Here is a 16748-nt window from a genome sequence, read left to right on the forward strand (position 1 = left end):
AGTCTGTTTCTGACGGTTTGAGCAAACACATGCACATTTGTGGCCTGCTGGAGGTCATTTTCCAGGGCTTTGGCAGTGCTCCTCCTGCTCCTCCTTGCACAAAGGTGGAGGTAGCGGTCCTGCTGCTGGGTTGTTGCCCTCCTACGGCCTCCTCCACGTCTCCTGATGTACTGGCCTGTCTCCTGGTAGCGCCTCCATGCTCTGGACACTACGCTGACAGGCACAGCAAACCTTCTTGCCACAGCTCCCGTTGATGTGCCATCCTGGATGAGCTGCACTACCTGAGCCACTTGTGTGGGTGTTAGACTCTCATGATACCACTAGAGTGAAAGCACCGCCAGCATTCAAAAGTGACCAAAACATCAGCCAGGAAGCATAGGAACTGAGAAGTGGTCTGTGGTCACCACCTGCAGAACCACTCCTTTATTGGGGATGTCTTGCTAATTGCCTATAATTTCCACCTGTTGTCTATTCCATTTGCACAACAGCATGTAAAATTTGTGGACAGTTTGATTTCACAGAAGTGTGATTGACTTGGAGTTACATTGTGTTGTTTAAGTGTTCCCTTTATTTTTTGAGCAATGTGTGTTTATATATATATATATATATATATATATATATATATATATATATATATATATATATATATATATATATATATATATATATATATATATATATATTAGGCTATATATATACACACTGCTCAAAAAAAGTAAAGGGAACACTTACAGTGCCTTGCGAAAGTATTCGGCCCCCTTGAACTTTGCGACCTTTTGCCACATTTCAGGCTTCAAACATAAAGATATAAAACTGTATTTTTTGTGAAGAATCAACAACAAGTGGGACACAATCATGAAGTGGAACGACATTTATTGGATATTTCAAACTTTTTTTAACAAATCAAAAACTGAAAAATTGGGCGTGCAAAATTATTCAGCCCCTTTACTTTCAGTGCAGCAAACTCTCTCCACAAGTTCAGTGAGGATCTCCGAATGATCCAATGTTGACCTAAATGACTAATGATGATAAATACAATCCACCTGTGTGTAATCAAGTCTCCGTATAAATGCACCTGCACTGTGATAGTCTCAGAGGTCCGTTAAAAGCGCAGAGAGCATCATGAAGAACAAGGAACACACCAGGCAGGTCCGAGATACTGTTGTGAAGAAGTTTAAAGCCGGATTTGGATACAAAAAGATTTCCCAAGCTTTAAACATCCCAAGGAGCACTGTGCAAGCGATAATATTGAAATGGAAGGAGTATCAGACCACTGCAAATCTACCAAGACCTGGCCGTCCCTCTAAACTTTCAGCTCATACAAGGAGAAGACTGATCAGAGATGCAGCCAAGAGGCCCATGATCACTCTGGATGAACTGCAGAGATCTACAGCTGAGGTGGGAGACTCTGTCCATAGGACAACAATCAGTCGAATATTGCACAAATCTGGCCTTTATGGAAGAGTGGCAAGAAGAAAGCCATTTCTTAAAGATATCCATAAAAAGTGTCGTTTAAAGTTTGCCACAAGCCACCTGGGAGACACACCAAACATGTGGAAGAAGGTGCTCTGGTCAGATGAAACCAAAATTGACCTTTTTGGCAACAATGCAAAATGTTATGTTTGGCGTAAAAGCAACACAGCTGAACTCACCATCCCCACTGTCAAACATGGTGGTGGCAGCATCATGGTTTGGGCCTGCTTTTCTTCAGCAGGGACAGGGAAGATGGTTAAAATTGATGGGAAGATGGATGGAGCCAAATACAGGACCATTCTGGAAGAGAACCTGATGGAGTCTGCAAAAGACCTGAGACTGGGACGGAGATTTGTCTTCCAACAAGACAATGATCCAAAACATAAAGCAAAATCTACAATGGAATGGTTCAAAAATAAACATATCCAGGTGTTAGAATGGCCAAGTCAAAGTCCAGACCTGAATCCAATCGAGAATCTGTGGAAAGAACTGAAAACTGCTGTTCACAAATGCTCTCCATCCAACCTCACTGAGCTCGAGCTGTTTTGCAAGGAGGAATGGGAAAAAATGTCAGTCTCTCGATGTGCAAAACTGATAGAGACATACCCCAAGCGACTTACAGCTGTAATCACAGCAAAAGGTGGCGCTACAAAGTATTAACTTAAGGGGGCTGAATAATTTTGCACGCCCAATTTTTCAGTTTTTGATTTGTTAAAAAAGTTTGAAATATCCAATAAATGTCGTTCCACTTCATGATTGTGTCCCACTTGTTGTTGATTCTTCACAAAAAAATACAGTTTTATATCTTTGTTTGAAGCCTGAAATGTGGCAAAAGGTCGCAAAGTTCAAGGGGGCCGAATACTTTCGCAAGGCACTGTAAACAACACAATGTAACTCCAAGTCAATCACACTTCTGTGAAATCAAACTGTCCACTTAGGAAGCAACACTGATTGACAATATGTATGTGTGTACATATATGTGTACTTCCATTTTTATTTTTTTTTATTAACCTGTTACCGCGGGACCTTCAGACGAGTCTTTCGAGGCCTGTGGGCATCCTAGAGCGAGACAACTGGCATGTACATGTTTGTGAGAGTCCCATCTTTGCACAGTGTTTAACCCATACTGTTTGGATGCTACAGACAGAAGTTGACAAATCAGCTGTACCTACTTCAGACGAGTCCCAAGACTCTTGTGGAGGTTGTAGAGAAAAACGGAGAATACGATCGTGTTCGTGAGCTTCTCATCTTTCCACAGGGGGTTCATAGTTTATAGGCCAAACCGTTCGATCACTATAGCCGATTTTGTGAGAAGACGGATCTTCGGGATGTCTCACAGCTCTAGCTCTGTCACCTTTCACTGCTGATGCGGAAGTGCGACATAGGCGGATGCGTTGGAATGAGTCACATCCCATGTAAAAAAATAAAAAATAACATATCTCTAGCTTAAACTGACTGATTTTTACAGGGATTTTTGTATTATGCTAATTACATTTCCTCGGTGGCGCGGACATCGGCCTTAGGTGGCTTAAGCGTAAATATTGATATGATAACCATCATATTGAAATAAACTTGGAGTCACGCAATGATATGGTTTGTGGTCCTATGACTCAAACCAAGCAGTTTATTAGGCTACAGATGAAAGAAGTTATAATGAACTTCACAGGGTGGTGAAAGTGCACAGTGATGAACTTGATGCTCTTTTCTAATAAATACAGAAGGTCTTATTCTGGTGACATGATGATCGATGCTTGACTGGCGTTTGACAAATACAAATATTCTGACTCTTATCCATAATAATCTCATCATGTAGACTAGCCTACCTGCACTGTATCTGTGAGCTGTTGGCTAGAGCACACGTGCCAAGACCAGAGTAGGAACATTTGCAATTTAACAGTAGAGTTGAAATGTGATGGAAACACATTGAACCTTTTTAGTTTTATTCGATACATGAAAACGTAAGCAAAAAATATCATTTTCATCACACACTGATTTTTATCTGCAATAAGTCTGTTTGGTGGAAAAACACCACAGGTGGGAAAATGTGCACATTTTCGCCAATTGGTTAGATACTGTTGCTTATTTTTTTTACATTAGTTTACATTTATAATGTAGAGTACATTCTTTTGTGAAACAACATTGTGCCAGAAGAGAAAGAGGACCAAAATAAATGTTTCAACCAAGCAAGTTTGCTGGTAAAATACAGCCTCCCTATCTACACAACAGTGCCCGCACCGTGACGGAAGGAAAAATACGTTCCCTCTCAAAATTTGAGCAGAGAAAATCTGCGTTGCAAGCGCCATAGGTCACCGATTTTGTGACGAAAAAACACAAAAATCATTCATGTACTGAGTTGTGCTCCAAATCATTGTGTGAAGTCTGCCTAACCTCTTAGTCCCATGCAGTTGACTGTAATACAGCAGGTGGCATATCCTAACACTTATGTTGGTGGAGTGGATGTTATACTAATTTTAACTAACTTAGAAACTTCTCCCAGACTTATTTCACAGCCTCCGTCAGCCCATCTTCCCCCCTGCTTCCCTCACTGCCTCATCCGTCACTCCTCTACCCAGCAGCAGCTCTCAATCCCAGGTAAAACCCTAGACCCAGTCACTGTGAACCTCAGCCCTAACATACCCCCAGACCTAACACACTCCTGCCTTTATTCTTAGATGTTTTCACATAATTTGACTAACTGATAACATTATAAATGTGCTTTCTTTTCTCCTGTCCTTGTGACTTGACAGGGCCAGCTTCTCTCTTCCATGCACCTCTCAGCTGACCTACCGTCCATCAGTCATGACCACAGACTCGTCTCCCCAGCCCCCCTGCCTATCTCCTCCCTCATGGCCAATCAAACCAGTGGGACCGATGAAGGTTCCTCCTATGTACAGAACTACATGCCTCTATTCACTGCGCCAGTGCCCCCCAGTGGTCAGGCTGGAGGCTCCTCCCTCATGCAACCCTCAGCCCCCCCCACACTGCCACACACCCAGCCCTGCCAAGGTGCTGTCACAGCAACATCAGTAGCCCCCCCACCCCTGGACGATGCTACAAGCCTGGACGGTTCCCCACCCCCATCTGTCATCACACACACCGCCTCCTCCATTGTTACACCCAGTGAGGCTGCCACCACCTTCAGTCAGGGTTCTGAGCTTAGCTCCTTAACCCGGGCTCCACCACCACCCCCCCTCCAGCCCCTGGCACCCTCACCTGCCATACCCCTCCAACACGCCCAGACTTTCGCCCTGCCCAGACCCATCCAGCCTTCTTGCTCCAGCAAAAAGACATGCCATGTGCAAAGGATAGTTCCTGCCAACCCCATCCCCTCATCTCACCTCATCCTAACAAGTGAGTTAATCACATCCCAAACTATTTCATTATTGATGGATGAGAATGTTGTATTGATTATAATATTGAATGTAATATTGGTTTAATGCATGCCTAGCAGGTGCTACTCCCAAAACATTACCATTTAATGAAGTGGGGGATTACTGCTTCACTAGAGAGCGATCTCATATTGTGATCACACCACAAGGTGGCAATACTGTTTGTCATTTTTATAGTCAGTCACTATTGTAATGAAAAACTGAATGAAACCTAGTCAATATTTGCAAGCAATTGAGCCCAAATGATCCTAGCAAAGATCATCGATGACATCCAAGCTCAATATTAGAGATGAAATAAATGAGAGAAAATCAGCATTTATTCTGTGATGGTTGTAATGTCAAATATTTTGCTGTCTCAGCCCCCTTCCCAGGGCATACCAGTGCAGTGATTGTTACTCCAACTCCCCTGAAAGCAGACGTGGTTCCCTCAACTGGCGTGGTCATCGCCTCCTCAAGCCTATCAAGGGTAAGACCGTGTCTGCTCTGAAGGGCCTGTCTTACTTTACACTGAATCCAGTTTTATGTTAGTTTGTTTTCATTTAATTTGTTTTATTTCTTCCCATCCCTCTCTCTCAGGCTCCTGGATTTCATATCCTTCCACAGACTCCGAAGTCGCCCCAGCTCATTATCAATAAAGAGGACTGTACTGGTGAGTGACATACGCCAAGCCCTTACTTTTTCTGTTGTATGTACACTAACCTCAGTCAAGTGTCAGAGGGTACGTTCCTCCTGTCTAACCTAAGTTATCGATCTAATAACTTTACATATACATACAGGATGTGGCATGGTAACACATTCATACACATTGTTTTGGAATGTTTAGAGCACTTCTGCTTTCCATAACATTATTGATTTGTCTTTGTGAGTTGGTGCTCACTGGTGTAGCAGTCTTTAATGGTTTTTGGCAACTCTGGATCATCTGTCTCTCCCAGGGCATGAGGAGCGTGCCTCAGGTCAGGGGTCACCGTGTGGGTCAGAGCAGGTCTCCAGTCCTAAGTCTCCCCTCAGCAGCAGCAGCAGCAGCAGCACAGCCCTCTCTAAGAACGAGTCCAACCAGGTATCATCATCCCACATGCCTGCCTGCTTCTCTGTCTGTCTGTCTCTGTCTCTGTCTCTTTGTATAATTTCAGCTTATTCAAGCAGGTCCGGTGCTGAGGGTGCCTGCTGTAGAAGCGTTGTGGACACTGATCATTGTGATGATACTTGTCTCTCCTCCCTATCTGTTCCAGAGCCGTAGGGTGACCCACATCACTGCTGAACAGAAGAGGCGCTTTAACATCAACATTGGCTTCAAAACACTGAGCAGCCTGGTTCCCACTCTCAAGTCCCAGTCCAATGTAAAGCAATTATCTCTCTGTCATCTGTCTTCTGAGTCATCATACTCATATCTTCCAAATCTAGCTTAAGATGGCTTTTATTTAAAGTTCAGTTCAGAAGCATTGTATATGCACATCCTGTTATTTTCAGGTGCCGGGTACAAATAGTAAAGTCATGAAAGAAAGATGGATACCATCACACTGTTGAATGTTCCAACAATATATATTTATTTATTTATTTATATATATCTTTATATATATTTATATATATATAGATTTATATATATATATAGATTTATATATATTTATATTTAGATATATTTATATATATATATTTATTTATATATATTTAGATATATTTATATATATATTTATATATATATTTATATATATATATATATTTATATTTCTATATATATATATATTTATATTTATATTTATATATATTTATATATATATTATATATATATATATATATATATCTATATATTTATATATATATATATTTATTTCTATTTCTATTTCTACATGACCTTCCCAATATCGCCACCCATTCTTGTTGTGTTTAATACCAGATCAGTAATGCTGGCACGCTGCAGAAGACCGTTGACTACATTGCGAAGCTGCAGCAGGAGAGGCAGCAAATGCAGGAAGAGACCAAGAGGCTACGGGAGGAGATTGAGGAGATCAATGCCTCCATAAAGTACGTACTGCCTCACTGTTATCTGTTATTACTCTCCTCTGAGGAGATGAGTTCATGAAACATTTTCATTATTGGTACACAGTCACATGTACGGTGTCCAATCAAAAACGCATCTTTTGACCAATGGGAAAAATATGTTAATTGTATATGTAGTCCTCTAAGAAAACCAATGGTCCAAGCCCCATGTCTCTTATTGTAATCCATTCAAAAGTTATTGGAGTGTGTACCCTTGCAGGGTGGCCAGAATTAGGGTGAATACATTAATGGAGGCCAGAGAAAAATAGTGGTAAAAAATTTAGAAAATTGCATCGCATGCATGAATTAAACCTACTGGTTACCTGGCAAGCTACTTTCCCATTGAGCTCATCTTTCTTCTCGAATCTGCAGGACATAAAACAATATAGAGGAAAAATGGATATTGATTTTGACGTCGTATTTTCATATTTTAGTATAAGCTTTTCATATTTATTCTAAATTCCTGTTATTTCTCGAAGATTTCTCACAAAACAAGCGTGTCTTTGTGAAATGTCAACGGAGCACTGAACGTAAACCAAGTTTTTTAAATTTATTTTCAAAGTCTTTGGATCGTGTCAATGCTAATTTAGCTTTTTTTCGACCTGTGGAAACAACGTTGAAGAACGGCCACAAAATGTAAAATCCTCACGTTGTTCAGAGAAACCTGCACAGCTTTGTCAAGAGGTCATGGTTTGTTTTTGGATGTATTAGGTTGCAAAATCAGACTTTTTGGATATACTGTTAATGATATGCTAAAGACCCCACTGAATTATTCAGAACATGAATAATACTTTTTGTCTCTGTAAAATGTATTTTATAACATAAGGAAGTAAAATTTAATCAAAGTGCATCTGTGCAGAGTGGGTGTACACCCTACCATATGTGATGATACCATGTGTCAGTATACATTACATAGTAATCTGATCTGTACATTATTGCTGTGCCACAGTGTGTGTCAGGAGCAGCTGCCTGCTACTGGAGTGCCTATCACACGCCACCGCTTCGACCACATGCGGGAGAAGTTTGATGAGTATGTGAAGAGCCGCACACTTCAGAACTGGAAGTTTTGGATTGTATCCTTTTACCCTTATCCTTGACATTGAACATTAACTTTTGTCATAATAATATAAGATTCAATCAGGCTACTTTTAATATTATGCTTGTTCATTTTATTTAGATCAGATGGCTAGATAAGATGCTTTATATCAGCAAAGAAGAGCCACCGTTTGACTGTTGGAAAGCACCCTAACGTCAGCTTTCAGACTTGTGAAAGGTTATGAGTGTAGCGTACAGTGCCTTCGAAAAGTATTCAGACCCCTTTACTTTTTCCACATTTGTTACGTTACAGACTTATTCTAAAATTGTTTAAATAAATACAAATCCTCATCCAATCTACACACAATACCCCATAATGACAAAGCTAAAACAGGTTTTTAGACATTTTTGCAAATCTATTAAAATAAAAGACAAATACATTATTTACATAATTATTCAGACCCTTTGCTATGAGACTTGAAATTTAGCTCCGGTGCATCCTGTTTCTACAACTTGATTGGAGTCCACCTATGGTAAATTCAATTGATTGGACATGATTCGGAAAGGCACACACCTGTCTATATAAGGTCCCACAGTTGACAGTGCATGTCAGAGCAAAAATAAAGCCATGAAGTTTAAGGAATTGTCCGTAGAGCTCTAAGACAGGATTGTGTCGAGGCACAGAACTGGGGAAGGGTACTGAAAACTTTCTGCAGCATTGAAGATCCCCAAGAACACAGTGGACTCCATTCTTGAATGGAAGAAGTTTGGAACCACAAAGACTCTTCCTAGAGCTGAACAATCAGGGGAGAAGGGCCTTGGTCAGGGAGGTGACCAAGAACCCGATGATCATGCTGACAGAGCTCTAGAGATCCTCTGTGGAGATGGGAGAACCTTCCAGAAGGACAACCATCTCTGTAGCCATCCACTAATCAGGCCTTTATGGTAGAGTGTCCAGACGGAAGCCACTCCTCAGTAAAAGGCACATGACAGCCCGCTTGGAGTTTGCCAAAATGCACTTAAAGACTCAGACCATGAGAAACAAGATTCTCTGATCTGATGAAACAAAGATTGAACACTGGCTTGAATGCCAAGTGTCGCGCCTGGAGGACACCGAGTGCCATCCCTACGGTGATGCATGGTGGTGGCAGCATCATGCTGTGGGGATGATTTTCAGCAGCAGGGACTGGGAGGCTAGTCAGGATTGAGGGAAAGATGAACTGAGCAAAGTACAGAGAGATCCTTGATGATAACCTGATCCAGAGCGCTCAGGACCTCCGACTGGGGCGAAGGTTTATCTTCCAGCAGGACAACGGCACTAAGCACACAGCCAAGACAATGCAGGAGTGGCTATGGGACAAGTCTCAATGTCCTTGAGTGGCCCAGCCAGAGCCCGGACTTGAACCCGATCGAACATCTCTGGAGAGACCTGGAAATAGCTGTGCAGCGACGCTCCCCATCCAACCTGACAGAGCTTGAGAAGAATGGGAGAAACTCCCCAAATACAGGTGTGCCAAGCTTGTAGCGTCATACCCAAGAGGACTCGAGGCTGTAATTGCTGCCAAAGGTGATTCAACAAAGTGCTGAGTAAAGGGTCTGAATACTTATGTAAATATTATATTTCATTTGTTTTTAAATATACATTTGCAAAAATGTCTAGACCTGTTTTTGCTTTGTAATTATAGTGTATTGTGTTTAGATTGAGGGTCAAAAACTATTTAATACGTTTTTAGAGATTTAAGGCTGTAACATTAACCAAATGTGGAGAAAGTCAAGGGGTCTGAATACTTTCCGAATGCTCTGTATGTATTAACATAGTCAAAAGTGTAGTATTTGATCCCATTATCCTACCACACAATGACTACATCAAGCTTGATAAACTTTTTGGATGCATTTGTACTTTGTTTTGGTTGTGTTTCAGATTATTTTCGCCCAATAGAAACCAATTGTAAATAAGATGTCATTTTGGAGTCAATGCAGTGCCCTAGACCGCTGCGCCACTCGGAAGGCCCTAGTTTCTGAACACTTGTGATTGCTACCATTATTATGGATTATCCTGAATGAATTGTGAATAATGATGAGTGACTAAGTTTGAGGCACAAAGATCATACCCCCAAGACATGCTAATAACCTCTCACCATTACTAATAACAGGGGAGGTTAGCATTTTATATCTAGTGCTACAATTTCCGATATGAATGAAAATACCCTCAAATTTAAGTTGATAGTCTGCACTTTAACCTCCATAGTCATTGTATAATTTCAAATCCAAAGTGCTGGAGTACAGAGCAAAACAACAACAAGAACATGTCACTATCCAAATACTTTTGGACCTAACTGAAGGACTGTTGTTCCATGAGCCATCTGAGTATATCTGTCTTGATTGTCAGTGAGAGAAAGGAATAGGATGCAAATTCAGATCTGTTTTCTCAATAGTGTATTTGACCCTTGACCCACCATCCTTAGTTCAGCATCATCATTAAGCCCCTGTTTGAGTCCTTCAATGGGACGGTCTCCACCACAAGCAAAGGGGAGCTGTGCGAGACCACACTGCAATGGCTGGACTGTCACTGCTCCCTGCCTGTGCTGAGGCCCAGTAAGTAAACCCCACGCAGCACCCCAAACCTCTCTCACACACACACGTTGTTTTCAATTAAATGGTAGCTGTGTCAAAGTAGGAGAGTGAGGCTAATGATTCCATTGGCATTTCACTATAATTTTTACTTGAATGACTGTCTTTCTGTAGGTGTTAGATTGCATGTGTGACGTTATGCTATACTTCCTTCTTTAGAATGTATAAAAGTTTATGCCACCCCCATTGCTTTCTAAGGAAAGTTTGGTGTCATGGTGTGTCATGATCTGTCAACCTCTATCACCCACAATCTTTTCCTGTCATTTATTTACAAGAAAGAACACATTCAGTGTCTTGGCCAACATTTGTCTCCTGCACTCAAAGAGGAGCGATCTCATGATATGAGGGAGGGATGTTGACGTCAGCGATTATCTTCGCTGGAGACCGTTCAGTTCACTAGGTTATATTACTACTGTCTGATTAGCATGCTGCAGGAAGTAGGATCCTGAAGAGTCAGCTGCACAATCTGAAGCCCTACTGAGGCATGCTAGCTCCTTGTCTTCATCTTTGTTTCATTCCTCATATAAATGCATATTGTTATGCTTATTGCACATTTTATAAAACACAGATTAGACAGCTAGCACATGACCTTCTGTGGAGGGGTATGATATTTATGCCTCTAACTTTCTCACTCATCACTTCACGATTCATTCATTCATGATTGTTTCATACATCATTTTATGGAGAGAGAAATTAAAAATTTGACATTGTTTTGTGTAACTTGTTGTCACACAAAATGTCAACTCTGATGAATGTATAGTTGATTTGTCTTTCTGTTGTCCAGTGGTCCTAAGCACTCTCCGGCAGCTCAGCACGAGCACATCTGTCCTTACTGACCCTAACCTGCTGCCTGAGGAAGCCACCCAGGCTGTCACCAACACCCACAGGCACTCTGCAGACTCCTAGCCGCACCCTCAGGAGAGAGGAAGCGGACGAAGGGTTCAGATAGAGGGCATGGTCATAGTACTCTCTAGTAGAGCCCTCCACTGAGGGCCCCTACCACAAACTCCTCTAACCTCCCCAGATTGAAAAACACCTTGAAACAATTGTATGGAAAAGCACCAGCACTAGTTTGCCTTAAAGGTAATCCAAAGAGGTTACTCTGTCTTCCACCCTATCCATTACCATTCAGAACAGGACATGATGTTTAGGGTCTTTTTGTGCGTGACCTTATCCAGCTCACTGACCTATCATTCCTACACATCGACTGAGCTTTGCTGTCAACAACCCAGGCTCGGTGCATTACTTTGGAGGATTGATACACACAACCTATAGAACAACTTTACAGCATCTTTTGAACACAGCAATAATGTGGGTGCTTATATTTGTCCTATTTCACACATGTACAAGTGTGTATTATACGCATGTGTGAATTTGAATTGTTTTTTGCATATCCCAACTCCCCCTGGGACACCCTCTGAGAGTGGGGTCATGGCCATGTCAAGCCATTGTAAAAGGCGACCCTGGAGCAATTAGGATTACGTGCCTTGCTCAGATTTTTTTCACCTTGTTGGCTCAGGAACTCGATCTAGCAACCTTTCAGTTACTGGCCCAGAGCTTGAACCGCTAGGCGACCTGCTGCCCTTGTTGCTCTTTTGTTAATGTAACCTTCAACACTGCTGACAGGGGAACTACCTGCATGTTTTCAGGCTCACTTCAGCAGACAAATAACATGGCGCTTCAACCATTTAGCATACTTGCTCATTTTTGTTTTATCTTTTTGTTTTTATTCAGCTCTTAAATTATTTAAGGTATAAGATGGCCTATGAACTGTCTTAAAAGGGAAATATCTCTTGAAGAAGTTGAGTGAGATTCAGTTGGTTCTGTTGTTTACTCTGTTGTATGACGATGAGTGTGGATACACTGAGCTTGCCATCAAAAAGCCTAGAAAACAAACCAAAAGCTTAGCATTGATTGGCAGCATGCTTTGAGTACCATGAAATTCTTCAACAGTAACTATTTGCTACTGGTCTTTCATTCTCATCATTCAGCTCATATGCATCTGGTGGGAGGGAGGGTGTCCCAGTCCTTTGTGGACATACGTCCTGGGTATTCTACCCTTTTCTTGGGGGGTTGTACTGAATCATACCAGAAGTCTAATATCCTCAGATAATGTTAAGCCAAGGGTTATCCATGGAATAGTATTCACCTTTCACTTAAGGAAAATGCAGTTTTACGGAATGGACCCTGAGTGGTCCGAAGACCAAATGCGAAGCACTTGGGGGGCACACTACACTCACTGTACATTTAACATCATACGCTGCAGCCTACCATCCATTCAGTCAATTAAACAAAGAACCGTTGTGTTATAGGAGCATTCAAACATTATGTGGTGAATGTTGCTATTTTCTTCTTGTTCCGGTAAGGGAGGCGCTGGTGAGTGTTTATGCTGTACCCTTTAACCAAACAAACACATTTAGGATACATTAAGCTGAAGACAAGCGTCAGCCATAAGCATACAGGTTACATAGCGTATGTATGTTCTATATTTGTTTCTCATAATCAAGTCATGCTAATGACGCCGTTATGCTAGCCTTTCAAAGATGCATGTCTCTCCTAGTTCAGATCTTATTTGTCAAAGATGCAACTTTTATAGGCCATGTTGAAATTAATATAGGAACATACATTTTACACCCCTCTCCTTTATTAGTCTTGGAAACACCAACCTACGTTGTCACATTGTGGGAGGCATCCCATCTGTCTTGAGACTACTCCTTTATGAGAAATGCACCCCAGAACGGTACATGCATGGATACTGTATTACTGTTGCAGTGTGATATTTTGTCTTATTTTTTTGTTTGTTATATGTCTTAGCACATTTTGTGTTAACTCTCCTCAGGAAGTCTAATGATTTTTCTGTATTTATTACTTGATGCACAACAACAGTTTACTTTGAATGATGTCAAATCTAGCAGCATTGGTTGTTTATTTCATGAATGTATATTTTATGGGGGTTTTATAGTGTGCTTTTTGAGAGGCCTTAGTACATGTCTTAACTGTGATCACTTAATTTTTGCACCCTTTGCTACTCTACGAGTGGAGTCCCCTTTATCCGATGACTGGGGACTATATTATTGTTACAGATCAAGATTCTGAGCCCCACATGTAAATTATTGTCCTAATCAGACAGCATTAGGGCTAATCACAGCTAACATTCATCTAACGTCATTCAGATCAAACGTTTTATTTCTGTTCCATTCTAAGGGAATTGGAGCTATGCAAATACTCAAAGGGCAAGAGCAGATGGATGTCATGATTTAAACTTATTTTGTTTTGTTTGCAAAGCAGTTACTATGTGGGAAATATTCCTCTGTCAAGAATCATGACATGGTTTAAGTTATAAAACAAGTATTATCAATTTTGTCTAAGGAATATTTCATTTATGAGATTACTTTTTGGGAGTCCTTGTCTGTTTGTTCCCTCTGAGAAGTTAGTGTTGTAAATATTTTCTTTCTTGTAGTAAAGAAAATAGTTTTTTTTCCTACATGGTTTGTGTTTTTCTTGTGTACTGTGTTTTGGGTAACCTTAATATCCTACTTTCTTACGTTCCCGACGGCACATCACAAGTCTAGGAAGTATGTCAAACGGTACAATTTCCGGAAACATTTTTAATGAATGGAACATAGTATTTTTTTGCATGTTACTTAATGTGTATCAGGTACAATACATGGCATTTCCAACAATTGGTAACATTCTTGTATGACACAAATGATAACATAATGATACAGCCAGTTCTTTGACAAAAAAAACAGTATTTTCAATGTGACCCGGAACCAAATAAGAGTGTTCAATTGATAAGACACTGACCAGTACACTGATGAATAAATAAATGTCATAAATAAATATGAATTATTAATAAAGCTAGACTTCAAGTAGGCATATTGAATATTACTCTGTTCCTTTAATCAACCATTGTGTGTAGAGGGTGAGAAGCCTCTTTACAAACATAAGAGTTTCGTGGTGGTCGTTCACATCAAAAGGGAGTTGGCACACTTCTTGGCAGTCTTGGTGGTTGCACATCCAGGATTTCAGGTCTTTGATATGTTGACAAGCCTCATTGAGTCCATTGATCACCCTCTTTTCCATGTTCAGTTTGGCAGCTTCACTCATATAACAAAGAAAGGCAGAAAGATGTTTTCCGGTGATCTTCTCGTTCATCTTCGGCTCCTGGATCCATCCTACCTGGTTGGGCCCAGTATGGGGGGGAAGAATCCCGGGCTGGTTCTAGTGGAATATGAAAGAGAAATGAAAGTCATTTTCTACTGTTAAAAGGCTCTACAGTGTCCATATAATCATCATTGATTTACAGTTAATCAGTGCTAATGTTGTTTGCTTTTCTTTATAGAGTTTTAGTTTCATTAACATTTTAACACTCAGGAAAAGGCTCCTAAACATACCAAGTAGTCCAACTCTTTTTGTCCATGACGCAACATCATATATGTTGCCATCTGTGTCCATTGGAAGGCTGCTACTTGTGATGTAAGGCACAGGAACAGGTAAAACACTGAAAGAGGGCACTCAAGTTAGTCTCCAACACAACCCATATCTGACCTGTAAGTTTATCATCGAAATGCTATTGGTCCTTAAAAGACCATGAATATTTATTCTATAGTCACTTACACCACCCATGTTATCTTCACTATAAGATCAAACAATATTGTGCAATGTTTTGTCTAAGAGACCGCAGATGACATCTTTACTGAGTGTCTCCAATATATAAATTCCTCTCAAGCAAAACATATTGTTAAAAATAAACGTTCAGTTCTCACCACCACAGAGTCCCATGTCAAATAGTTGTGTAGATCTGGTCAAAGTGGCAAAGGCCTTTGCTTATAAATGTGCAGGTTGAGATAAAGATCATCCAATATGCTTTCTTTCCTCTTTCTTTCGAAAATGCATATTGAAATTGCTTTATTGTCATTTTTTTGTTATTGTGTGAGTAATCACTACTCCCATTTGAGAGTAAATGAGATATGTAATTTGATCAACTTGAGTGTCAGATGTTGGGGCTTCCCTGACTATTCACCAGATAACGGGGCTGTCCTGATTCAAAATGTAGTCGTAAAAATAACATACTTGGCACAGGCTTTCTGAAAACTCTAATCTCACACACAGATTTAATAAATATGACCCTGTGGAGAAATATCAGTGATTGTGAATCATTTCAAGTGCAAAGGTTGAGTGATTGTTTATGGAATATATACAGTGCCTTCGGAGAGAGTTCAGACCCCTTGATTTTTTTCCACATTTTGTTACATTACAGCCTTATTCTAAAATGGATTTAAAAAAAAAAATAATCCTCAGCAGTCTACACACAATACCCCATAATGACAAAGCAAAAAATGTTTTTTAGAAATGTTTGCACATTTATTAAAAATAACAAACATAAATACCTTTATTTACATAAGTGTTCAGATCCTTTGCTATGAGACTCAAAATTGTGCTCAGGTCCATCCTGTTTCCATTGATCATCCTTGAGATATTTCTACAAATTGATTTGAGACCACCTGTGGCAGATTCAATTAATTGGATATGATTTGGAAAGGCACCTGTCTACTGTAAATAAGGTCCCACAGTTGACAGTGCATATCAGGGCAAAAACCAATTATTGTCCATAGAGCTCCGAGGCAGGATTGTGTTGAGGCACAAATCTGGGGAAGGGTACCACAAAATGTCTGCAGCATTGAAGGTCACCAAGAACACAGTGGCCTCCATCATTTTGCAGCATTGAAGGTCCCCAAGAACATTCCCGACGGCACGTCACAAGTCTAGGAAGTATGTCAATGGAAGGACTATACCCTTAAAGTACTGTGAATAAACCTAATTCACATCCCAGAATGCAAATTGAGGAAATGCAAATAAATGTATGTATTAATAAATTAAAATAATATATTCCCATTAAATAGACTGGAAGGTATGGAACGAGATATTCACATTGTTGCTGGTACTTGAGTATACAAACTATTGTGCAATTATTCTGGCATATACAGGACTATTTTGCAATATTTCACTAATGTGGTTCCAGTTTTCACAACCAGTAGAACTGGTATGTTCAGAATTCAAACTATGCCTTTTCGTCTGGAATGTCCTGGACAGTATGAAGCCATACTACTTATTCAACATTATAACCCTAAACAACCCCAAACCAACCCTTGGCTTCACAGTCATATCTGGATCACATTGTGC

At 40.5% G+C, this 16748-nt stretch overlaps 1 protein-coding gene across 4 annotated transcripts in view; it reads left to right on the forward strand.

The window, feature by feature from the left end:
- Positions 1 to 14046, forward strand: part of LOC110536054 (MLX interacting protein) — a 38356-nt gene extending 24310 nt beyond the window's left edge. For all 4 annotated transcript variants that reach the window (XM_036935894.1, XM_036935896.1, XM_036935895.1 and 1 more), the window contains exons 8-17: positions 3971 to 4065; positions 4221 to 4824; positions 5222 to 5328; positions 5439 to 5511; positions 5795 to 5919; positions 6092 to 6199; positions 6754 to 6881; positions 7846 to 7969; positions 10397 to 10526; positions 11347 to 14046. In XM_036935894.1, the coding sequence (XP_036791789.1) occupies positions 3971 to 4065; positions 4221 to 4824; positions 5222 to 5328; positions 5439 to 5511; positions 5795 to 5919; positions 6092 to 6199; positions 6754 to 6881; positions 7846 to 7969; positions 10397 to 10526; positions 11347 to 11468 (1616 nt within the window). In that variant the 3' untranslated portion in view covers positions 11469 to 14046. The remainder of the gene's footprint in view (positions 1 to 3970; positions 4066 to 4220; positions 4825 to 5221; positions 5329 to 5438; positions 5512 to 5794; positions 5920 to 6091; positions 6200 to 6753; positions 6882 to 7845; positions 7970 to 10396; positions 10527 to 11346) is intronic.
- Positions 14047 to 16748: the final 2702 nt, after the last annotated feature.

This window comes from Oncorhynchus mykiss, chromosome 11 (assembly GCF_013265735.2).
Source record: "Oncorhynchus mykiss isolate Arlee chromosome 11, USDA_OmykA_1.1, whole genome shotgun sequence".
NCBI lineage: Eukaryota > Metazoa > Chordata > Actinopteri > Salmoniformes > Salmonidae > Oncorhynchus > Oncorhynchus mykiss.